This window comes from Zootoca vivipara, chromosome 2 (assembly GCF_963506605.1).
Source record: "Zootoca vivipara chromosome 2, rZooViv1.1, whole genome shotgun sequence".
NCBI classification, from domain to species: domain Eukaryota; kingdom Metazoa; phylum Chordata; class Lepidosauria; order Squamata; family Lacertidae; genus Zootoca; species Zootoca vivipara.
Genome location: NC_083277.1, coordinates 94147607 through 94172106, shown reverse-complemented (window position 1 = coordinate 94172106; position 24500 = coordinate 94147607). Strand labels below are relative to the sequence as shown.

The window sequence follows — 24500 nt, the reverse complement described above, 5'->3', positions numbered from 1 at the left end:
CAGGGGTCCCTTTACCTTTAACATTTCAAAGCAGTACGTTAATCTGCTTGCGACAGTTAACTCTGGCACATATAAAATTAGGATTGAGGCATTATTTATGATGTTTCACTTGTGCCCTTCTCTTCTGAGCTCAGAGCAACTTACACATGGAGCCTAGGCTGTCTTCCACCTACTTAGCTTCAACCATAAAACTAAAGCACGCCTATCCTCTATGCTGGTCAGCTTTAACATTTAATTGCTTAAGAGTAGAGAATCATTAACTTCAGGGCTTCATTAAATCTGCAGATGCAGATTTTTTCTTTTTTTAAAGCACACTTGGCACTAATCAGATGCTGGAAATATCAGTGTGAAGACGCAGCCACTAAGCAAGAGAATGAGATGGGTAAGAAGACAAGGTGGAGAGCTGAAGAGCTCATCTCTTTGTGGCAGTGGCCTGTGAATCACTTTTCCATCTTTAGCCCCTTAATAGCTTTATACAGCTGTCACAGCCCTCCACCCCACTTGCTTCTTCATTGTACTCTACACTTACTGATCTCCTTGAGTAATTTTAGTGGACTGGGGCTGTTCGTCTGCAGAGCATGTATGTGTGTGCATAATGTAGACTTTTTTTTGCTGCAGTTGCCTGTAGCAACATTGCCATACCGTAGCTTGTTGTTCTTCGTGTTTGTTCCCTTCTCAACCTTAAACTTCTCAACTTTGTTCTTCAGTCATTACTTATGCATATATCTGAGAATCTGTGGCCACACAACACAGCAGAGTTCATGACAGAGCCCCACTGCTTTACAATGGGAGTTTGCTGCTACTGGATTCTATTGAGTCTGTGCAAAGAGCAAATATAAATGATAGAGGCGGTGGTCTAGTAAACATCTGTTAACATTTGTAGGGTATATTTCCAAGGATATATATTTGGGTTTGTGGCTGTCATTTCTGTTTCTCTGCATTTTGGCGATGATTAACTTCAAAATACTCTTTCCTCTTCACTTCTAGAACTGGTACTTAAAGTAAGAGTTCAGAACCCTAAAGAGAATGACTTCATTGAAATTGAACTGGACAGACAAGAACTGACTTACCAAGATTTGCTCAGAGTGAGTTGCCATGAATTGGGCATTAATCCTGAGCAAGTGGAAAAGGTTAGAAAGCTACCGAATACACTGATAAGAAAGGTAAGGACCATCGATTACCAGTGATGTTAGAATAAATCTCTGTCCAAAACAGAACATAGGCAATTTTAAAAGTAGCCTGAGATAATGCTTTGTACAGGCAACTATCTGCTAGTTTATTCTGGTAATTTTAGGTAGCAGGCAATTCTTTAGGTAGCATAGGTGTTCTTTGACCCTTAGTGACTAAATTTGCCTCTTCTCCTTCCCAGTTCTTCGGCCTTAGGGCAAAGTAGCTGCTAAGTAGAGATAAGCAACTGATGGAGAAAGGCAGCCGGTGGCTCCTGCAATCCTGTGGGTGTAGCTGAACCTCTCTCCAACTCACTCTGCCTTTGGGTATGGGAGCCTTCAGAATTTTTAACAGGCAGAGCCAGCCAGCTCTCAAATAGTGAACAGAATGCAGAGTTTGGCTCTAATAACATATGCAATTTACAGAATCCTAGTGCAGTTTCTGCTGGACTGTACCACTTAAAAGCAGAGGTAGGAAAATCTTTGTTTCTTGGTTGTATATTGTGTTGCACATAAAAAATAGCATAAACAAGATAAAGTATAATACAGTACTTGCAGCATGTCTTTTAAAATGGTCAAAGCAGTTAGCATATTCAGTCATTCATCCAGTGGCTGAGTACCCCGATAAGGGGTTTTAGGGGACTACTTGAAGAATGATGGGCGCTGCTTTTTAATTAGGGCTGTGCACACCTCCTCCTCATCTGATCTGGCACCAGATCAGCTGCAGGTTGTTCTGGGGCTGACCTGACCCAGAATCAGGCCCCAAATTGATTATGGAGCCAGCCCCAATGTTTAATTACGGTTCTAAGATGCTGTCTTCAGTCCTGCTGAAGTCCTACTTTGCCAGCACATTCTCAGTACAGTACTGGAGTTGACCCTGCAGGGGCTGCCTGCCTGCTCTACTTCTACTCCGTCTTTTGTGCAACAGAACTTCCGCTTTTCTCAGCATGTTCCTGAAAATCTGCTCTGGAGGGTTAGCAGAACCCGCAGAAGAGATTTTGGGGTGCACGGGGGAAGAGAGGGGAAGTTCCATTGTGCAAGTGGAATCTCTGTGCGAATGGGACAACTTTGTTGGATACAGCCAAACGTTTTCAGATTTACAAGGGGTTGTATCCAGAATGTCTCTTTTATGTAACACTACTCCTGCTGAAGTAGTGCTGTTTGCTGGTTTTCAGTTTCTGATCCCTATCCTGCTTTGCCCTTTACATTGCTTGTTGGAGTTCCCAATTTCCCACAGAATCATAGTTGGAAGGGACCCCAAGGATCATCTAGTCCAACCTCCTGCAATGCAGGAATACACAGCTGTCCCATATGGTGTTATCAGCACCATGCTCTAACCAACTGAGCTACACAGTGATAAGACACTTTACAGTGGGCTCTAGAGGAACCAGCAAGATTTTACTCCCTCCACCTTCTTCAAGCACATTCAGGAAAATGCTAGATCCAAGCAAAAATGTTTACATCAGATAAAAGCTGGTATATCTTCCCACGTATGGTAATGACTAAGTGGTCATGCCGTGGCTATTACTCTAGCAACCCACCATACTAATGCAGTTCTGTGAATGAAGTGAGTTAGCATTATAAATGTAGATTTGTTGGAGTGACTTCCTACTCAACAACTTGGTACAAGGAATATTATTTCATAATGGAGACTTAAAAGTAGTTCTTTAGATGTATTTCATCTGGTTATCTCAATACATCTTCTCACCCTGCTTTGTCACTTGCTTTGTTAAACTGATTTTATAAAGTTACTGCAACTAATCAGTTTGATATTTTTGTCTTTCATTCAAGGATAAAGATGTTGCCAGGCTTCAGGATTTTCAAGAGCTAGAGCTGGTTTTGGTGAGAGGCATCAGTTCTCCTTTCAGAAGTGCTTCAGCAACGCTAATGGAAAGACCCTGCTTTAACACTAAAGCAGCAAAGCTGACATACTGAAGTTTAAGACTTCTAGGAAGTTGATATCTAAAAACCTTATTCTCGTTAAAATTAAAGCAGTATGGGTTTACTATTCAATATTTTTATAGGCAATATTTTTCTTAACTTTGGTTAATATTTCTTGAGTGGTGCTATCTCAAAGATGGCTCTTGGATTGCTCAAGCACTTCAGCAGTCTCTTGTGTAGCCTATACGAAGAAGCACAAGTGGAAAACATTTGTTGGGGAAACTAATCACAATTGTTTCCTCAATAAATATTTGTTCCCTCAGTCAACTAGTGTCTGGCACCTAATGATAGGTATTGAGTCAATATATTTTATACATTGTTTTCAGGCCAACGTTGCCACAGAAAAACTAGTGTTGTCATAATCACTGGTCCTTTTTTTTTTTAAGTACTGCTAGGTACCTTCTCTGTGTAACAGTAAGACAGACAAATGAACTGAGGAACAAGTAAAAGTTCAGTTTTCTTGTCCTATGCTCTTTATAATATAATGCTGTAAAAACTGAATTGTTTTGAGAAGATAAACAATGGAGAAACAGGTTTAACAAGTGTTTTCCGTTACCAGCTTTTGTTCTATAATATTGCTTGTTGCATAGTAATGTTAGTTTGAGAGATGATATAGCAATGCTGGTAACTAAGCAAATCTATGCATTTAGAAAACTATTTTTGTAGTTTTATATAAAAAGGCATGCAATGCAAACCAAACCAACAGAAAACGATGTATTTATGTGATGCTTTATCCTGTGAACCTAAGAAGAGTTTTCAATGGCAGCTTTATTTTTGCACTATCAACTTGTAACAGGGTAGCCAAGAGTTTTAAAGTGTGTAAATTAAAATTTTCCTTTAGGCCTTGTGGCACCACCTCAATTCACCTGTCATGAAGCTGTGTGCATTTGCCAACATGTCTTCTAACAGTTGATGTAGGCCCTCATCTACTTAAGGTTTGGGCTGACTGGATTACATAGAGAAATACCCCGACAAGGTTATTAGTTTCCTTTTGTCTGGTTCCTAGGCTGACAACGTGTTCTACATGCTTTCCTTTATACAAGTGGCAGGTTACATAAAATGTGTGGAGTATCGGATCATATGGTCTTCTGTTCCTATTCTCGCTTCTAATTTGACACTTCTCTCAAATATTATGCAGGTCTGACTTTGCCAACAAATACAAATATTTTATACTTTAACTATATATCTTAGTGCATATCCAAGAAAACACAACCACATGAAATTTGCAGTGTTACCTCTTTATCTTTATTTACACTTTTAAAAAAGCTATGGAAACTACTGGGACAGAAATTGGTTACGTAAATTTTGATAAAGAGGAATACCCCAACCTCTCATTTTGATCTGGGGTGGGGGCATGGGGATAGACAAGAATGAACTTGAACACATTTGATTTATTTGGAAAGAAGTCTATTTAATATTAAACACTCAATGACAATCAAATGTGTAACAGAAAGTCATAGATACTGTATTTCCATTAGGGTATATCAAGAAGCCAGGTATAGCTTTGTTGTAAAAATGGGGTTTATTTTAGTCTGAGTCACACAAAATACTAAACATTTATCCTTGTGTTTCAAAGTTCAAGAATGAAAACTTGCAATTAAACACTGAGCAAGCCATGTGTTCAGGTTATGTTGGTTTATCGTCTTAAAAGTCTTATAGGAAAAAAAATGATAACAGGACTTAAATTCTCAGTAGCATGTTTGCTTATTAACTTCTCTCTGCATTTTGAGAGGTCACAACAGTCCTCAATTAATTTTTATTTTAAAAAATCTAACTGAACTTTAATTTTTTTTCTATGCCACTACAGCTTTCTTTCACCTCATTTTAAAGCAGATCTTCGTATTAAGCAGTCTTCAGGCTTCTTCGCAGACTTGTCACATGGTTCTCCTATAACGCAAAATGTTGGGAAAAGAGAGTCAGATAGTGGGAACAGAAATTACTTTCATTTGCCATTCCTAAATAGCGCCTGCTTGCTGCCTGCTTAACTCTTCAAAATAATCTCATAAAAATTACACCTAACACCCCTGTGTATTGGACAGTTAAGGACAAACATGATGTCACAATTCACCAACCACTGTTGTTGGGAAGCCATGTATTCCAACAGGGCTTGCACAGAGGTCAAATGCAAATACCGAATGGAGGGTGTGCAACATTAGTGCTCAGAGGATTGCACTGTATGGCTAAAATCCTATGCACATTTAGTTGGAAGTAAGCCCCAATGAACACAGTGGAACCTACTTCTGAATAAGCATGCATAGGCCTGCACTGTAAATTGGTTAGGGGTTCTTAGAAGATAAGCTGAAACTATATTAACTATGTTGCAAGGAAATCAATAAATCAGCTGGTTTTATTTGGGTTTATTCCTTACTTAAGGAATGACCCTGAGAAATCATAGGTCAAGACGGGGCAATTATTTATGTATAAGATTTAGCTTCATTTAACTAACAATGTGGTTATATACATTCTTGCCATTTATATATACCTATTGGGTGTTTCTGACATTGGCCTTTATTTTCATTTGCCTCCCAAGTCTGGTATCAGCCAGTATATGCTGCTGTGTGCCATGGCTGCCTGGCAATTCTCCTACGCAGTAGGAAATTATAAACACATACCTCTTAAAGACTTGAAATGCATTGAATGTTACAAGGCGATTATTGTGTAGTATTTATTGCATTTAATAAAGATATCTAATTCTGGGCAGCACTGCATCCCTACACACAGTTGAAAGAAAATTCCAATCAAGTTAATATCAGGTTAACAGTTTCACAATATATGCACAAAGATTCCTTTTCACTCTTTGTAAATAAAACACACAACAGTAAGCTTAAAGATTACAGGCAACAGCATTCAAACATGGATGTGGGTAGAGAAAGGAGTACCTGGCATGAGTACCTGCTTAGTTTGACTGAATCCTTGATTTTTAATTTGGCTTTTCATGGGCCGCTCACAACACCAACGCTGTGTGAGGTATGGTAGTCAGCTGCAATTATTCATAAACCCTACACTTCCATCAATCCAATGCTACTGGCTCTCGAGTTACAGAACAAACTGCATTAGAATGCAAGGCAAAGCAAAAAAACTAGAAACATCCTTGACAAAGAAATACTAGCAGTTTATATAAAAACAAAATAGTCCAACATGTGCCTCTAATATTAAGTATTAAAGCAAATGTTTCTGATGCACCAACACAATATGGACTTAATTACAAAATCAGTTCAAGTTGTTAAAAAAGATAATAAATCCCCTAAAAATAAAAAATAGGATAATTAATTTCTAAGGGACTAGATTACAAATATGTTCCCAAGAGGCACACTAATGGGGGTATGAATCTGCTACAAAATAGCCGATACAAAACAATGTACCTCAAAAGATTTTGCAGGACTACACTGTGTTTTCCTTCAGAAGTTGCTTTAGTACCTCTTCTTGTTGACTTAGCTCCATCTTCATCTGTACATACTTACGCTGCACTGTTAAACAGTAACAAAAAGCCCTAATCAAAGTTTGAAATAATGCACTTACCTCTGTCTGATCTGAGGTCATATCAGATCAGTTTTAATTGGACTGAGTGTCACCTTCAGATTTAATGTCTTCACTGGTCCCATTGACCTCATTCTTAGCATCGCCTTCCTTGGAGTCCATGCTTGTGTCTTCACTCTGTTTTTCCCGACTACTGGACTTCACACTACTTTTTTTATCATCAGATCCCCTCTTTTCTGCCATGAAAGAAGACATTGACCATGGACTTCACAGTAAAGACACACAAGGTATCACGCTTTTCAGGGGTGAAGTATATGCCGAGACATCAGCAATTGGCTGTAAAATTGCAAACTAGAGATCAAAGTTACAGTGCTAATATTGAATGAAATATTCCACCAGAATGAACAAGATCTGAGGGAAGGGATAGCACAAAGGGGAGGCAGAACTGCTTAAGATTACAATGCAAAAGTCACTGACCTGTTTGATAGTTCTGGTCAAAACCGCAAGCCATGTACATGCTACCTAACTGAAAACTACCTGATGTGGAGACTAGTGTAAAATGTGTCTAAAACTACAGACTCATCACAGTATACAACTTTTAATCACTTAATTTAGCTCAAGACCATGAACAAATTTGGGGAAGGACCGTAGCTCAGTGGTAGAGCGCCTGCCTTGCATACAGAAAGTCCCAGCTTCAGCCCCTGGCATATCCAGACAGGGCTTAGACAGACTTATTGTCTTATATGCTGGAGAGCCACTGCTGGTCAGAAAATACTGAGCAAAAGGGACTTGTTGGTCTGATTCCTGTTGGCAGCTTCCTATGACCTCTGATGCAAACACCTAATCTGCTGGGCCAGAGCAGAGAGGGAAATGACCCTATGTTTTTAAAACTTCATATAAGAACAAAATGATATAAGGAGAGCCTGCTGGATCAGGCCAGTGATCCATCTAGTCCAGCATCCTGTTCTCACAGTAGCCAAACAGCTGTCTGTAGGAAACTAGCAAGCAGGATTTGAGTACAAGAGGATGCTTACCTATTGTGGTTTCCCGCAATTGGTATTCAGAACATGTTTGAACTCTTGACCTCTCAGACAGCATATGCACAGAACACCTTAAAGCAATTTAATTTCTACAGTTTTACGTACTGATCTTAGGTAACAAACCTTAACGTACAGGGTTAGATCCAGGCCTTACTTCATTGGTGGAGATATTGCAGGTGACAGAGGAAGGAGTGATTTTAATTATTTCTCCTCAATGCAACACCCTGCGCCACCTCTAACACTGTTCTGGAGGGTTGCAACACCTTCTGGAAGAACATGGGAGGTGGAACTGGGGGCTGCAGAGAGGTGAATTGGCAAACATTACCTCTCCTCCCACTCGGCTGAAAATCTGGATGGAAGGAGTCTCTTTCATCTGGGAAAGGCAAAGTCTGGATCCAAACCACAGAGCTGATTTTGATTTGGCTATTTGAATCAATTATGCATATTACTGCCTGAAGTTTTAAGAACATTTAAATTTTGTATTGTTTTTATAGATTTGCATGCTTATCTTTTTGATAGCCCGTATTCCCGAAACCTTTTTCTCCATGGCTTCATGTACTATTCTCAAATGGTAGTGCCTGCTCTTCCCTCACTCTTTTTCCAGAGCCCATTCCCACCTCCTTTACCTTCATTTGCCTGCTATGCCCCATCACCTCACCAGGATTGGGGATTGTCTCCCTACTTGCCAACCACTGCCAAGAAGAGAGAAAGTAATCTGTGTAAGTGCATTATCAGGCTGATATTTAACAATCCATGACTGCTGGGAGCCAAAAAGAAGTAACCTTCAAAGCACAATAGGTTTTCAATTTTCATTTTCCTATCTTGCAAGAAGATGCACTTAATTTTCATGTCCAAAACAATTACAAGTTACAAACTTGACAAAGTTGCTTGAAATTCGGACACTAGGTTAATGGGACTCCTGGTTCACTGAAAACAGGTAACTCTAAATAGCAGAGGTAGCTATAAGAGAATCTGACAATGGATTGGCTGCCAATAAAATTAGTAAAGCCAGAATAATGAGTTGACCTGGAGAAAATAAAAATTTAAGATAGCCATGTGTCTTTCTCTTATTCAATGCATAGCTCATTATGGTGGGCAGTTTTCATATCAGACATGGTTACCAGGTTTTTGTCCCATTAAAGCTGTTATGTATATATAACATGCATATAGTGTAAGCCGTGTATGCTGTACACTGAAATCACTTGGGGGTATTTCTCTCATCAGCATAATGAACCAAAATTATTCTTTAAGCATCCAGATAAAGTATATTAGATTATTTGAATGGCTGTATTTAATGCAAGAGCAAAGAATAAAGAACAGGGAACAAACAGAAGATACTGTCAAAGCTGTATGGGTGAAGTTTCTGGAAAGGCATACTTATGGCCTACTGTAGAAACAAAATATTTTTTTGAAGTTAGTTTCAATTCCTTTCATCAAGAAAATTTGAACAGCTTTATTATGCAGATAACAGCCAAAAAAGGGGAGGTGGGGAGGAACTACAAAGGAACCACTGCCTAAGGGAAAACACTCAATATTTGAAGCGGAGAGAAAACCAGTCACCAAAGTCCAGTTAACTTTGGAACTCTTAAGAGGTGTCTGTTTGATGTAATAATTGCCTGGATCGGTTGCACTAACTGACCTTTTTGAAAGTCTTCAATTTTTGCTTTATTAGGTATCGCCGATTCACATGTAGATCCACTGAGGAACACCAGTCTTGTTGCCCCGCAGAGGACTAGCTGTCAGTCCAATAAGCTTATCTTCTGTCCTATGTAGATACGATAGAGCTCAACAGCCCTTTAAATGGGCAAAATATGTAGATTCTCCAGAAGGTGTTTTATTGCTTTGAGTTTGGACAGATGGGGGAGAGAGGCGCTTTTCTTGGCAACTGTAAAACAGTTACTGACCTATTGGCCTGTGAATTAAAATAGGAAGCTATACGATAAAAACTTTTTTGTCTACGCTAAAGTAGTTTATCTTTGATTTGGTAAGTAGAGCTCAAGGAATAATTCTGTTTGATGAAAGATTTGTTACCGACCCCCATAGCATATCTGCAAGGAGTATAATCCTACTACCTATTTCTTGAAAATTGCTTTTCTGATCATAAACAGGGAAATAAAATGGGCACACATACAGTACAAATGCTGCAGTGCTATCTGTTCAAATACTGACTAGCTGTGCTTAAGTAAGAGAAACTTAACTGTTTCACTGAATAGGGTCAGAAATCGGGGTGGAGTGTTTCACAGTCAAGTTAATAGAACTGAAAATTTATTTTGTATTTGTTCAGTTTCTCTCAGATCTGGGGTATTTTCTTACTATGAAGCTCCAATTTAATGCAAGGCAATGAGCAAGATTTGCTTAAAATTCCAGTTCCTCAATACCAGACCAGTTGATAATATCTGTGCTCCTATCTTCACTGAGGCTTTCTTCAGAAAGGTCCTATGTGTAATTAACTGAATAAACTTAAAACATGCTTTCATAAGTACAACAGAATAGAATATAGAACATGTAGGGAGGACAGACATTCATACAACTGCTTAACAATGACTAACATTTTTTTTTTACCAATGCTCAAGTGACATGGGAGGAAGTCAAATTCCAAGAGTAACCACAATCACAACACCAAAAGAGTTGTAGGCGAGAAAGTGGGAAAATAGCAAGAATAGTATTTAAACACACCCTCAGCTGGTGTGTGCAATGTAGTTGAGTCACACCACTTTTTAGTGTTACAGGGTGACTGGGAAAGGGGAAATGAGCTGTATATTCTGGTTATGACTTCTGGGCAGATACCTTCCCGTGTTACTGGTATAGATAAACGTTATTTAGCATTGCATACCATTAAATTGTGAAGTATTCTACTAAGCTATAAAACCATTAGTTTATACACAAACTCAGTTCTTTGAAAATCCAGACAAAAGGCATTGAATAGAAGAGAATGAAGCAGTCCAAGATTGTTTAAATGCAGACCCCCTGGAGATAATAAGATCACTATTTATGCAAGAAGCACTGTTGTCTTCTCTAGAACCAATGAATGCCATAATAGACTCTGCAGCCTATTCTGATGCCACATTTTAGAATAGTACACAGCTGAGTGCATCAGGCTTGCCTCACTGGGTCACAACCATATATTTGTACCATTCCCATTACTCTGCTTTTTTTAATCACAGTCCTGGGGACTTTGGTAATACTTCCTTGAGCAGGAATTTGTTTAACTTTGCATTAATAAAAAGAAATACACAACCAACATACCAAAATGAATATTTCTAGAGGCGAATAACTGGCAGTCATATCTAATTCAATGACCATCATTCTATACATATAAAGGATGCCTAAAGCAGAAAAAAACTCCAAGCCTCTATCTAGTAAGGAGACCTTACAGGGATTTATGAAATACAATCCAAAATTGAGGCAGTGAAGCTTGAAGAGGCTGGCTAGCTGATGACAGCTTTTAAAGGCTTCCTTTCAATGTGGAGACCACAAAGCGTTATGCAGAACACTAAACATTCATATTGTTCACCACTAAGGCAGCAATCCTACACACCTACCTGGGAGTAAGCTCAGTTTAACTTTGGGGCTTACTTCCCAGTAGACAGGCATATGATTGCAGTGTAAGTGACCCACATGCTGAGAAGGGAGATTCCAGCGTATCAAATAAAATAATTTAGGGCGGAGCATATATAACAGGCCATTTCCCAAGTTACTTTGATAATGGGCTTGGAAAACAGGCATACTTATTCTCAAGAGAAGACTACACTGAAAATTGTTCCAGAGGCCAGAAATTTCCCCAACATCTTTTAGACAAGAGGTGTACCTCTGACCTTCGAGGTTTTGCAAGTATCCCATTACATGGCTATATATGTGCATGTCATTTAAAAATGGGAATTGAAGCTAACACGGATTCTTAATTTGAGAGAGAGGGGTTTTATGTTATTTCTGGGTGGACAAAGTAACAAACAATGGAATGATTCACAATGAGCTTCAGGCTTGTGTGCTCGCCTCTCCTGTGTGGTCAAGAGGAACAGTTCAGAAGCTTTTGCTTACTGTGGCTGCTGTGTCACAAGCAAGGTTAGTCCTTACCACAATTTCATATTCAAACAACATGACAAACTCTGGTTAACTAAAAGCAGAAGCTTATGAATTCTTTATCTCAGGTTTGCAGGAGGAGAGCCCAAAATTTGCTAAAGTCGATCATGTTGCACTAGAACTTGATTACCATTATATGCTAATGCAAGAAATCAGCCAGTGCAGTATCCACCACAATAAGGAAAACTACTACATTCATTAGAACTGATTTTAAAAAATACATATTTAACTTAATACCTGAAAAATAAATAACAAGCCAAGAACAGATTTAATTAGGCTCTTTCATATTCCTAAAGTGTTGGAAATGCAGACAAGGGTGAATAATAAACCACAGAGGCTGAAGAGAAAGTGTTCACCAAAGGGAAGTAACTGTATGTAAGAACATGGAACAGTAGTGACATGCCATCTTTATGCACCATGTCTTCAGGAACACTCTAAATATCACACCAATTTACTGTTAGTATTGTTGAGTCTGCAAAATGCAGAAGTGGGCAGAAGGCAGATGAAGCTTGACTGGTAAATGTTTGGGTTATTTACAGATCAGGAATTCTGACTCCTGGTTGTTTTACAACCACCACCAAAAACATGGTTCTGAATATACTAATACTAATATGCTACAGTATTGGAAGGGAGAAGGAAAGGTGCATCAAGTATTTAAAAGTTTGTATTTAATAGTTCAGGAGGAATCTATGGGGGCAACAATCACCAGAAGATCATGGCACAGCTCTGCAGAAAAACTATTCTTCACCAGTCATATGAACTGACCTTTTTCCTTAGATTTCCTGTCTTGGTCTCGCTCTCTGCTTTTGCTTCTGTGCTTGTAAGATTTCCGATCCCGACTCTTTGACCGCCTTTTGTCCCTGCTACGTGATCTATGTTTTCTGTCTGACCTATCATGGCTTCTGCTTCTGCGTCGATCTCGACTCCTAAAAATGTAAGAAGAATGGGTAGAATTCAACCTGGTGCTAATGTGAACGTTCCACCAGTGAAAGGATTTCTCCTGGCACAATGGGACATTCTCCCCCCTCACATGTCCCTAGATATGTTCCAATGGTTCCCTCAACTCTCTGGAGCAGATTTGGGGATGGTGTGAGTAATGGACAGGGCCGGGGGGGGGGGAGTGTCCCATTGCACAAGCAGAAGTCATTCTGCATATGCAATAATTTAGCTGACTATCCCCAATAATAGTTAAAGCACTTCCCTAAATTTATCACAAGTAAACTTGACATAAAAAATTGACACATATAAGGCTTATAAAGTTTTAAGAAACTTTGGATTCCACTTCTGAAGACAGTTTCATAGCAAACATTTGGCAACAAAGAGCTGGTTCATGTACTGTAACTCGATAAATCACAGTTCAACTGAAACTGCCTGTGCAGCTCAAACTCCTCCTATTATGACTTGTTTGAATTGTGTGGGCAGAAAAGAAGCCACATATGGATTGGCAAAATTGGGGGGAGGCAGATTCACACTTAAACCAAACTTTGATATAAACCACAGTTTTGCTGCAAAGTGCTTAGTGTAAAACTGCCTTGAGAAATGTAAGCCAAAGTTTGCTCAAAACTGGTTAAACCCTATTTATGCCAAGTTTTCAGATACTTGTGAGGAATTTTAAGTACTGAAAACCTCAAGCAGTTTTTCAGGAAGTCTACACCTTTGTTCTCTCGACTCACCATCCGTCTCAATTTATTCAATTAACTTCAAAGAAATCTAATGTCCTTAGCCCCTTCCCAGACTGATACCTGCTTCGTCTTCTGTCCTTGCTTCTTGATCTTTTATGGTCCCTTGACCGACTACCCCTCCTGTCAGAAGTTCTGCTTGAGTGTCTGCTTCGTGAACGACTCCTCTTTCGTCTCTCTCTATCACGAGCCCGCTCTTTTTCCTTTTCTTCTTCTTCACGCCGTCGCTTTCTTTCCTTTTCTTCCCTTTCACGTTCCTTCTCTCGCTCTTCACGTTCTAGTTTCTCTTTTTTTAACCGATCATCACGCTCAGGCTCTTCAGTTCTCTTTCTTAATTTTTCCTTAAAAAGGAAAGTATTACAGAAAGGTTATCAGAATCATAGAATTGTTGAACTGTAAGGCACCATGAAGATCATCTAGTCCAACTCCCCTGCAATACATGAACCTTTTGCCCAATGTGGGGCTCGAACCCAAAACTACTGGAAGATTTAATGCTTCTTAAGAAAGGGCAATACTCACTACCATGAAACACGCTTTAACAGTCTATTTCAGATAAAATTTAAAACACCTCCATTATCTGGTAACATTAATGATAACATATATACAAATAGAATCATAGAACTGTAGAGTTGAAAGGAACCCTGAGGGCCATCTACTCCAACCCCCTACAATGCAGGAATCTCAACGAAAGCATCCATGGCACGATGGCTACCCAGCCTCTGCTTAAAAACCTCCAATGAAAGCAATAGGCTGTATCTCTGCACACAAAGAACATATTTTTGAAGAACCCTGCTCAATGCAAGAACAAAATTGTACTGAACACCTTGTCCTCAAATGTACCATGATTTGGCAGATTAGAATCTCAGCTAACTACAGTTGGATGCATTGTATGTATACATTTATGTGTACGTATAGTGCTTAAAACTCCACAGAACAGGCCATTAACCAAGCAAAACCATTTCAGACACCACTTGTTAATTGTTGGTTAAAATCTGGAGACATTTATCAAAATATGTAGCTAAATTATGCATAGAAGTGCCATGAACATATAACATTTTGTATGGGACAGTTCTAAGACTGTCAATGCTTTTTACTGAAACTTGTGGAATACCAACTTTTGTCTTTCTTAGCTCAGTAAACAGATCCTAAACTGCAAACACCTATATCAATCCAATATTTTTATCTTATTAGTTTCTCATTCCTATGCCAGTGGCTATTCTGATATATTGCTTAATTTTTGGTTTTCCATTCCCCATAAATAATAATTGACACTGTCCCACTTTGCACATAATACCAAGCCAAACAAGAACTAAACATGAGCAAGCAGGTACTCACAGCAAAAAGCACATTATTCTGTGCTAAATCAGTTTACTCATGAACCCAGCTTTGTGATTGCCTGGAAGAAAATGAACCATGAGCCCTGGTAGTTCTGAGCAGACCAGAAGCAACTGCAATTTTTGCTGCAAGTACCTGCCTAGCCATGGTTTGGCTTAGGGATATGCATGAATCAGGCCAGTATGTACTTTAACCTTTGTGTAACATGGATGAAAATAAAAATAAGTCAATACTTTTCTCTGTTGGTAGTATTCAAGAATGTAAGCTGAGAAGTTCACCTACTTGATATCACAAGATTCCGAGTATTTCAGTTCTAAAATCATTTTTATAGTGGCATTGCCACGTACACAGTCTATATGTTGACAGTAATGCCAAGCACATACAAATCTAAAAAAACATGCAGATTGAACATACTTTTAGTTCTTCCACTGTAGCTTTAATTTTTGCATAACCCATATGCTGTTTTCCCATCAAGTGATCATCTACCCTGGATTGCGCATCTCCTACGATTAAAAATGCTCCGCAGACTTCACAAACTTCCATCTGCTTTTCCTGAGCTGCAAAGCTCTCAATTGTCTGGAAACAGAAGATACTTATTAAAACAGATAGTTACATTAACACTTTATTTAATTACGTAGCAACAATACAACTTATTTTTCAAATTCTTAACCTACCCCTTGGCGTGCAAGCAGCTAACCATTTGCTATAAAAATACACAAAATTTCATGTCCAAAGCAGATCACAAGATTGGTCTAACTGCATTATAATTCAAGTGCAGGTGCACCTTTAAAATAGACCTTCATGCAATTCTATCTGCAAAGCAACTGACAAGCATATTAGTCCAGCTGCACACAATATAGCATTTAAACAACCCCTCTAAACCCAAGGCTGCCATTGGATAAGAAACAAGTCATAATCTTCCATGGTGTTAAATTCTACTGGGTTAATTTCAATTCCAAAGCCTTAATGAAGTTCTAAGATAGTCTCTATCCCTTAATAGGACAAGAACAGGGATGGGGACAAGATCCCCCTCTTACCTTCTGGAGCAATTGAAGGGGGGTGCTAAAGGAAGAACAGGTGAAAACTGCCCCCTCCTCCCTGTCCTGCTATTTCTGAAAGCCTCTGCTGGATCAAAGAGCCTTGCACCAGTGGAACGATACCACTAGAAACAATTCTCCAATTTTTTGGGCCCATAAATTGACTTGCCTTTATACAGGCTATTAATCTCATATATGCATGGTTAAAGCTCAATTACTAATAAAATATGAAAATATTTTGGTGGCAATCAAAAGAATCTATTTATTCAAAAAGTTGGAAGAATACAAGCTGGAAAAATAAGGCTTTTGTGAGGTCAAGTTTATTTGACTGTATTCTATTGGGGCTTCCAGACCTAGAGAAAAATAGGACTCTTACTTACCGAAGTTGTAGATCTGAGCAACTCTCTTTCCTCTTTTAACTGTTCAACAAGTTTCATCATGCCTTGAGCCTCTTCCACCTTTCCTTCAGAACCTAGTTCTTCAATCTAATAGAGAGAACAAAGTTAGTATACGTCTTGATCCAACTTTATAAACATTTCTGTATGTATGATTCAAGACAATTACCTGTTGTAGAAGTACATCAATCTTGTCAGTTAATACTTGAATCTTCTCTTCATTTTTACCAGTAGGTCCTGCTGCTTGCTAAATATTAAAATAAAAGTGACAACAAACACCTAAAAGTTATGAGTGCAACAAAACATTGTTCTGCTTTGTCATGTCCACAGCACAACTCATATCAAAGAATAAGTTGTAAGAAGAAAGAAATTCCAAAATAAGTTCATCTACATCAGAAGTGGAGAACCTTTTGGGCTCCATGGGCCAGATGCTTATCAAGAGTGGCCTTACAGGCCAAATATGACAGGTGAGTGGCCCTGACTACCTGTCAAAATCCCTTGCTGGAGCAACGTTAAGAGCGATGGAACTGCTTCAGATAATGGTTTGCCAAACTGCTCTCTGAAGCCCCTCCCTCCCATTAAAGTTTGTTCCTAAAAGTTTGAAAGGATAGGGACAGCAGTAAGGGGAATCCCACTTAGTGCTGGAAATGGGTGCACCAGAGATTCCTATTGAGTCTGAACTCAGGATTGCTCCCCCTTTGCAGCAGCTGATGTGAAGAGAGAGAGATCCTGCTTAGCACTGTGCAGTGCTTTGAAGGCTCCTGACAACCAGCTGGTTGTCAGAGATTTGGAGAGGTGCACAAGGCAGCTATGGACAAGCCCCACAGTTAATAGGATGACATCAGATGTAGGGCAGGTAGACATGGCTTGCCCCAAATGGTCTGCAAGGCGAAAGGGGGAGGCCTGAAAGGCTAAGTCTGATCCATGGACTGGAGGTTCTCCACCTCTGTTGTACATGGTCTCTGTGCAGACCCAAATATGGGTTCTGCACTTGCAGGGTCCCTTTCTGGAAAATTTGAAAGCTAAGCTTTCACCTTCCACACTGTGGCTTCCACCTACCACTCAGTTATCTCTTAACCATCAGAGCAACAGTACACATTTAGAAACTCGATTTTGACGAGTTCAGAAGTTAGCTTCAAATAGCACATATATTAGTTTCATCTAAGTGTGGCTTATGTTGTATCCTGCCATTCTTGTGTTTTTTCAGTTTTAAGGAACTTATAAAGCAGTAAGAGAACTGTATATACATTGAGAAACACAGTTAAGATAAAGTAATTCAAACATGCTCTAACTCCTGGTCAAGTATGTGTATCTATCCTACTTTAAAGAACACTTATAAGAAAATACAAAGGGTGGTATCCAACATCACATGAATGAGCATCCACATGTGCAATGAGACTGCTCCTCTTCCCTTCCCCTCTGCAGGCTCCCACACTAGAGTAGATTTGTGGCACATTATAGAAGTTCAAGGGAGAGAGAACAATATGTTCTGCAAACAGTTCTGCAAATGGATATCACACAAGACCATATATGTTTAACGTGCCCTCTGCTTTTGTACTTACACCTGAAGCCTGTTGAGTCTGAGACAATGCTAAACGTGCATGACCTCTTCGAATTCGGCGTTCCACCTCTGCAAGCAGGCTCTGTAAATACCGAAGGAAGTCTCTTTCATAGCCTACTTTCATGAATCGAGAACTCTTCTCATACCTGACAATGTTAAAAAAGAAATGATTACATTAAATTTCAGATAAATGCCATCTCCATATTACCTAACAACAAAAGACTATATGCTATCCACCTTGTGAAATTTTAACTGAGGATTTTTTAAAACCTCATTTAAATGCTTGCATTATTGCTTAATTATATTTATTAGCTTCTTATCAATTATAACTACAAACACACTCACTGTTTTCTGAGGTTTTCATCATGAATTTTCTCACAAGGACCTAGAAATAAAAGCAATAATGGTGATACATTCAAATTACTTTCTGATAACACAATGCCAACAAAGACCCGGATAAAGGACAACAGTTTTTAACCAAACTAATGTAAAGATTAAAACTCGGGTGCCTTTCCACAACAGTACTAAGAGTTCTAAATGAATTACTAGCATATTGCCATCATGCTGGCATAGTACCAGAATGACTGTAACCTGATCAATATTCCACTGGCACACTAGAGCAGGGCTAATGTTTAAAATCAAGAGTCATTTGCTCCGAGACAAAATGGGGTGAGGTAGGGTACAGATTTGCAAGCCTAAGGTGAAGCAATATATTTCTATGAAGATTCATGTGTACTTGGCTTCATACTGTATTTGTTTTTTTCAAAGTTTGAATTGAATCAGTGACAGCACAAGAACAAGCACATCATACCCCTGCAACATTTACTGAGCTAATAAAAAGTGGTTATGAACCTCTGAAATACAGAAGCCCACGACTGTCGAGGCAAAGAGTTCCAGAAAAAGAATGTACTGAAGAGATCTTACCTATCAATTTAGAATGCGACAACAATTCCAAACCTTGTTGGTGGCACATCTTTAAAATACACACCCATTAATATCTGTGATATTGTCCTGGTACAATTTTGGTATGACCCACATTAAAAATCAGAATGCTAGTGGAAGTCTTAGGAACAGGCTAAAACACTGCCGCTGGATCTGAAATGTGAACTAGAGCATGACAGCACTAAATCTTACAGTATATAGTTAGCTATGGAGTAAGCTATGGACGTGGGTGGCGCTGTGGTCTAAACCACAGAGCCTAGGGCTTGCCAATCAGAAGGTCAGCGGTTCAAATCCCTGCGACAGGGTGAGCTCCTGTTGTTCGGTCGCTGCTCCTGCCAACCTAGCAGTTCCAAAGTGCAAGTAGATAAACAGGTATTACTCCAGCAGGAAGGTAAACGCCGTTTCCGTGTGCTGCTCTGGTTCGCCAGAAGTGGCTTAGTCATGCTGGCCACATGACCCAGAAGCCGTCTGCGGACAAACACCAGCTCCCTCGGCCAATAAAGCAAGATGAGCGCTGCAATCCCAGAGTCGTCCGTGACTGGACTTAATGATCCCTTTACCTTTAAGGCCATAAATGATGGAAAGATTGGGAAACTATTGCTAAAGGTATTTGCAAGAACCTGGAAGTTTGCATTTTGATTCTTTGACAGAAGCCATATACAGGCGTCCGTCCACTTAAGAGCAATCGACTCACACATGGCTGTGTATAGAGGTGTTACTAGAAAATAGATACTGTAGATTCAAACTGGGACATGGCAGGAGAGCTGGAGTCAATGGGGCTCTTAAGGAGCTGCTACTGCTTTTCCGTGCATCTTCCAGCCAGCCCCAAGCATCGACTCTAGTTGAAGAGAGTTTTGTGGATGGAACTGGATAGCAGGAAAAAACAGGTGTTTATAGGCTTTTTAGAAGGGGCTCCCCACTTACATGATTTTTGCTTATGCACGTGGGGGCCCTGGAATGTAATCCCCGTGTAAGTAGAGGGTTGCCTGTATTAGAAATAAGCAAATTGTTGCTGAATTGAAATTCTAAGTTTAAGATATAATCTGCTATGAATAGGAATGTGAGGCAGAACGTTTTCCAGTAACTGAAAATGTTCCCCTCCTCCCCAGTGCTTCATTTTTCTTTTGAAATTTTTCTGTTTTATAAGCTCAATAGTAACAATGAACAGATCCCAACTGCAATGAATGTAGGCAGCTTTGCAGTTTTCTTTTGCTCTATTTACTAATTTCAAATTTTCTGGAAGATTCACTTTATTGGCTCTGAACTTATGCAAATCTAAGATTTTCAGACATCCTAATGAGATGATTTTGTGACAGTGTTTGTGTGTGTCTGCATCCATACATATAGGAGGTAAACAAAGAAAAGATTAATGCCTCAAATATTTATTGGCGGCACCTTCTATCCCTGACCTTGACATTTGCTATAATATAAGGGAAAAAACCAAAGGCACTTACCTAAGTCAGAACGGGTATTTGTGAATAATTCAGCTGGACAAAACCCACAAAGGTAATATTTACAAACCTGTTTGAGAAGAAGAAACTTAAGTTACTTTCCTTACACATCAAATTTAGTCAGACAGAAAGCTGTAAAAGAATCAAGAAATTTGCTCTTGTTCCAATTCTTTATCTTTCTTTCTTTTTAAACCAACCTTACCCACCAGTGCTAATTTTGGCTGCATTTAAAACCATCTAGGTAAGCTTTACAGTATGGATGAGTACTGACTCATTTCTTCAGGCCCTTTTAGAGGGCTGTCAGAAGAGGAATAGCACAATCTGTCCCTTCTCCAACTTTTCACCTACCTGCATCAATTCCTGGTTTCCTATGGCTAGCAAGTAAACTATTAAGTAAAAACCTATACAATACATTAAGAATTTCAGTCAAGAGCTGTTGCTGACTATGCTCTGCCTCCAGTCAGAGGCAGCAATGTTTCTGAATACCAGTTGCCGGAATTGTCTACACCCAAACACAAGATGCTATATTTTGGGGTTCTGGAAAGAAACTAGCAACTTGATCTCAGTTCTTCTCATTTAAACCATGTATGGAAGCACCTGAGGCTGCAATCCTATAGTAACGTAGCTCAGTGGCATACAGGTTCCAAGTTCAATCCCCAGCCTTTCTAGGTGAGGCTGAACTCAGTTTTGAAATCAGGGAGTCACTGGGGACAGTCACTGCAAGTCAGTGTAGACAATGGTCTGACTCAGTATAAGGCAGCTTCCTATGTTCCTCAGTAGAAAGCAATGCAATCCTAACTCCTAAATGCACCTTCTGAGAGAAATTAGGATGTGGCATATTACCATATCCTGGCCTTAAACTGATCGAATGACTCATCTTGGCATAAAATAAGCCAGTGGAAGTTATGTTGGCATAATGGACAAAAAGAGTGTATGTCAGGGACAAGGAGAGGGATAAACACATTTACACTGCATATTAAATCCTTTCATTCACTGGTTCCACCTCCAGAGCATGCCACCAAAATATACCGTGTTTCTCCGAAAATAAGACACCCTCTTATATTTATTTTTCCTTTAAAAAAACCCCACAGTGGCTTATTTTCAGGGGATGTCTTATTTTTTATTACGCGTCCAGCCTCGCCTCTTCCTTGGGGCCCTCCAGAACTGCGCCTATCACTATGTCTTATTTTCGGGGTATGGCTTATATTGTGCAAATGCTTAGAAATCCTGCTATGGCTTATTTTATGGGTATGTCTTATTTTAGGAGAAACAGGGTAGGTGCAACTAAAATTCAGCAGCCAATGGAAACACAGAAAATGAATGTTTACACTGCTCTCCAACCTTGCCCCACCTCCAACCTAGAACTGATAGGCTGCAGCTTAACTATGCTGGTGTATCTGCTCACACCAGTGAACTTAGGGAGACTTACTGCAGAGTAGACATGTAATGGATTGCTCCGTAAGTGAGCAGGAAATAAAAATTTTCAATATATCGTTAAAGAAATGTATATACTATGTGAGCCACTATTTGACTTCTGGAAAAAATAATAAAGGAACACTTTTTTGTGCTATCTTTAAACAGCTTCTATACAGTATGGATGAGTACTGACTCATTTCTTCACAGGGGCCAGTGAAAGAATGTCTGCGACAGATTGCCCATGTGTAGTGCCGATATTTGAGGAATATATTGGTACATTTCTCTGGAAATTTCCTAAACACTAAGTTCTAGCATCTGGAAATCAGAAACGTTTTCCCAACTGCACAGAGGTTATTCAATTTATATACAGTATTGGTTATATCAGTGAGCTGCTTTTCTCAAAGAGCGACCCTTAGCAACTTACATTAAAACCAATTAAGAACACCCAACAACAATCTAAAAATACAGTTAAACAGATACAACAGATGAGGAATTACTGACCCCACTAAAAGAGGCCACAATGCCACCTTTCAAATTAAGGAACCAGAGGCAAGGTAGAGAGAAAAGTATTTGCCTGGAGCCTAAAATAAATAAAATGGTGCCAGGCGTGCATCCCTGGGAAGAGCATACTACACCCTCCAAATATCCTGTGGAGGGGGCACACAAAGAAGGGTCTCATATGATGACTGCAGGCTTCAGGGGAGCAGTGGTTCTTGAGGTACTGTGGTCCTCAACTACATATGGCTTTAAAGGTCAAAACCAGCACTCTGAATTGAGTCCAGAAACTGATAGCCAGTGCAGTCATGCTAAAATCAGTTATACCGTATGTTCAGACAGTTCTGTCCCAGTCAACAATCTGGCTGCCAAATTCTGCACCAGTTGCAGAACCATCTTCAATGTACAGACGGCAACAATTTTACATGTGTTTGATTGGTGTGTGATCCCAGACATGCACACTGTGGCCCTGAAAGGGGGCTGAACGAGGTGGGCTTACACATGTTCCGCCGGAGTTGCCTGTATAACACATTGCAGTAGTCCAACTTAGATCATCACAAGCTTAGACACCAGAAGTTAGGTTGTTCCTGTCCAAATTGTGATGCAGCTGAGCCATTGCTCAAAGCCATCAAGGCCACTTGAGCCTCAAGTGATAGTAATGGATCCAGAAACACCCTCAAGTTAGGTACCTGCTCCTTCAGGAGTGTGACTCCAACACGTTTTAGGCAGCCTGCCCAGAGTTTCCTAAGGCAATGCTATAACAGAGGAGCAAAATACTTCTCAACATTATGAATTCAACAGCTCTTTATGTGTAGATATAGCAAAAACTGTGTACTGTATGCTAGCTGTTAAAGGGGGAAATGTACTCTTTCAATGTAAATGAACGTTCACTGCTGTCACAAGTTAAGAAGCAAAGCCTCTGGAGAAACTCAATGGTCACAAATCCCTAACTCCTGCAATGTCAACAGGAATTGTCCTGAATTCTTTACAAATGCAAAATTTGTATTTTAGGAGTGTTGCTTCTGATTCCAAGATGTGATTGTGGCCAACAGTGTGGTTGCCTGGTTTGGCTGGTGTACTCACAGCACTGTTTGTGGATAAGGGCTACAATCACAAATGGTTTAGCTACATCAAGACTGGGCTGCCTTTGAACAACAGTGTGAAAACTTCAGCTGGTACAAAATGCAGCACTTTGATTTCTGAGTGGGACAGGTGTGGGAATCTTCCTGTATATCACTAGGTCCCAGTCATTTCCCAGATGCAACTGAGATTGCTGGCCATTATCTTTATACCCAAACAGTGTGCAACCAGGATACCTAAAGGGTCATGTCCTCTCCTAAGATAGTCAGTTACTAAGTCAAGTGCTGAGACTCTTGCCCATGTGTGGCCCTCATTTGAAGCACAGTTGGTGGGAAGAGGTGACAGGACCTTTGACTGCAGCACTCATAGACTTTAGAACATCCTGCCCCAGCCCCTCGCACAATACTTTAAATAAATTTGTGTTTTGGCAGACCTTTTGCCCGATCAATGCTCGAGTTTATTTCGGTCCCCCCGCTTGTTTTAGTTTTCGGCTGTGCCTGTATTTTGCAGCCTTATTTACCACTTCGCCAGATAGTAGCACTGCAATGCTTTCCGGTTGTTAACACTCTCTCGTAGGCAGCTGTGCTTCGTATTAGAAGGCGGTGGAACAAGCGATCTTAAAAGCATCACACATTAAAGAGAGTTGAAACTACAGGAACGGTACGCCCTTTATTCGAGCAGCGGGTGCCTCGCCCTCCCCAAAGGATTCAAATCTCCCTGTCCGTGCGTTCCCCCAAAAGGCAGTCGCCCCAAATCCTGAGGTTTAGCTCTTGTTCGCTTCAACCACAAATCCTCAGCGTGAACATAAGGCGTGAACCTTTCCTTGTTTGTCCTTCAATCCCCAAGGCCACGAAACGCAACCCCGTTTTCCTCCCGCAAAGCCTTTCCGAGGCTCCCTGCCTATCACGCCCGCTACCCGCTGCGCAGGGCCTTAAGGCGCCCTGACCTCTTTGACTGCAAGCTATTCTAGCAGTTAATAGCGGAGCGGCTCCTCCTCCTCCTCCCCATTTTAGGACCTCCGCCAGGTAAACCTCTTCCTCGCACTGTACTGCTAACGGGTCCATCTTCTCTCCCCCTCCACTTTACCTCCGCCCCTCAAAGCGCGCGCAAAAGGGCCTCGACCAAGCGAGGGCCCGCGATAAGATGAGGAGGAGGCCCCGTCTCGGCCATACTCACGCTATCGTGGTCCCACCGCACGTTGCTGCGCTTTTCATCCGGGGCCAGGTTCCTGTCCCGGCCCATAAGCTCATCCAGAAGTTGGGCGGCCGAAATCATGATGCCCCGCTCGTCAAGTCCGGCCTCTCCGCCGCGGCCTCCAGCGCTTTCTTTCCTTCCCGCCGCCTCCGCCTCCCCCCCTTCCTTCAATAACACCCAAACCGCGCCGCTGACGAGAGTGACAGAGACA

The 24500-nt window shown here is 40.3% G+C and overlaps 2 protein-coding genes across 4 annotated transcripts in view; one reads left to right on the top strand and one right to left on the bottom strand.

Moving 5' to 3' along the window:
- LOC118076332 (ankyrin repeat domain-containing protein 40-like) overlaps positions 1–8382 on the top strand; it is a 15428-nt gene extending 7046 nt beyond the window's left edge. The window contains exons 5-6 of the mRNA XM_060271055.1: positions 988–1163; positions 2958–8382. Of these exons, the coding sequence (XP_060127038.1) occupies positions 988–1163; positions 2958–3101 (320 nt within the window). The 3' untranslated portion in view covers positions 3102–8382. The remainder of the gene's footprint in view (positions 1–987; positions 1164–2957) is intronic.
- Positions 4493–24500, bottom strand: LUC7L3 (LUC7 like 3 pre-mRNA splicing factor). Of its 3 annotated transcripts, none has more exons than XM_035104349.2 (11): positions 24272–24500; positions 20108–20174; positions 18057–18096; positions 17713–17857; positions 16320–16397; positions 16136–16240; positions 15133–15294; positions 13447–13724; positions 12470–12630; positions 6627–6820; positions 4493–4994 (listed from the first exon to the last, which is right to left on the bottom strand). In XM_035104349.2, exons 1-10 carry the CDS (start codon positions 24368–24370, stop codon positions 6660–6662), a joined length of 1296 nt encoding a protein of 431 aa, XP_034960240.1. In that variant the 5' UTR covers positions 24371–24500; the 3' UTR covers positions 4493–4994; positions 6627–6659. The 3 variants fall into 3 exon arrangements, 2 of the variants coding, with proteins under 2 accessions (XP_034960240.1, XP_034960242.1); XR_009557200.1 differs by lacking the exon at positions 4493–4994 and adding an exon at positions 9264–9389 and having other exon boundaries at positions 6706–6820; XM_035104351.2 differs by lacking the exon at positions 4493–4994 and having other exon boundaries at positions 6706–9536.